At 36.3% G+C, this 1,096-nt stretch overlaps 1 protein-coding gene across 1 annotated transcript in view; it reads left to right on the forward strand.

Annotated features, from left to right (window-relative positions):
• Positions 1 to 1,096, forward strand: part of THG1L (tRNA-histidine guanylyltransferase 1-like (S. cerevisiae)) — a 7,451-nt gene that overhangs the window by 3,513 nt on the left and 2,842 nt on the right. The window contains exon 4 of the mRNA XM_008584863.1: positions 165 to 253. Within this exon, the coding sequence (XP_008583085.1) occupies positions 165 to 253 (89 nt within the window). The remainder of the gene's footprint in view (positions 1 to 164; positions 254 to 1,096) is intronic.

Raw genomic sequence — 1,096 nt, forward strand, 5'->3', positions numbered from 1 at the left:
TTTCCCCTGCATGTTCCCTGTGTAGGGCTTTGAGCAAGTCACTCAATGTCCCTGAGATCTCTTTACGTTAAAGAGAGAGAGCCAGGGCTCTAGTATTACTTGAAGTATGAATGTTGAATAAAAATGCTGTATATATAAACATTACTATATTGTTCTCCTTACAGGTCACATCAATAATCTTTATAATACAGTTTTCTGGGCACTTATACAACAGTCTGGACTAACACCAGTACAAGCCCAAGGGAGATTACAGGTATAAAGATCTTACTTCATTAATANGTCCTTTTACATCCTTTTTTAGTTTTCTTTACAACTTTGTTTTGAAAGGATATAAAAATCGTAACAGCTCTGTTGCTTGCTTGCTGGCTCTGTAAGCCTAGATTAGTTACTACTTCTCCCTAAGCCTCCGTGTCCTCAGCTGGAAAGTGACACTGGCTCTGTATCCCTACATGCTGACACTTGGCTGGGGTTGTGCACTAGCTGCGGTCTTTACACAAGGCATGTGTTCTTCTTTTCTGTCTGTCCTATCAGGCCTCTTTCCTTATTGCCATCCCTACTGGGTGCCTGTAGTTTCTTGGGTTTATGACCCAAGATATTTTTGTATGGTAAGAGTTCATGCTCTGGGGGTCACAGTACCATACTCAAATCATGCATTCGTTCAATTTTATCCTCTCTGCTTCAGTTCTTTATAGGTATAATGTCTAAAATAATAGTTTCTACCTCATAGGTGTATGGTTACAATTAAAAGAAACTATGCAAGTAAAACACATAGGGTAGTATGAAGCACATTGTAAGTGATTTATAAATACTGGCTTTTATTATTAGATAACAGTGCTACTTGTAGGATGACTCATTTTGAAATGAGTTAATGTGTTGTAATAGCTCCTGATAAAGTGCCTAGTACATTATAATTACTCAGTAAATGGTTGTCATGATTAATAATACTCATGCTAAAGATTCATATATAGCAAAAATAGGAAGACCAGTAAGGTATGTTTAGGGTTTGGAAGAGCCAACTGTAGACTTTGATTCTTCTTAGAAGAATAAAGATAATCTTCAATCTTGGGCAATTTGTATAATCTTTTTTTTTTTTTTT

This window comes from Galeopterus variegatus, unplaced genomic scaffold (assembly GCF_000696425.1).
Source record: "Galeopterus variegatus unplaced genomic scaffold, G_variegatus-3.0.2 Scaffold3392, whole genome shotgun sequence".
NCBI lineage: Eukaryota > Metazoa > Chordata > Mammalia > Dermoptera > Cynocephalidae > Galeopterus > Galeopterus variegatus.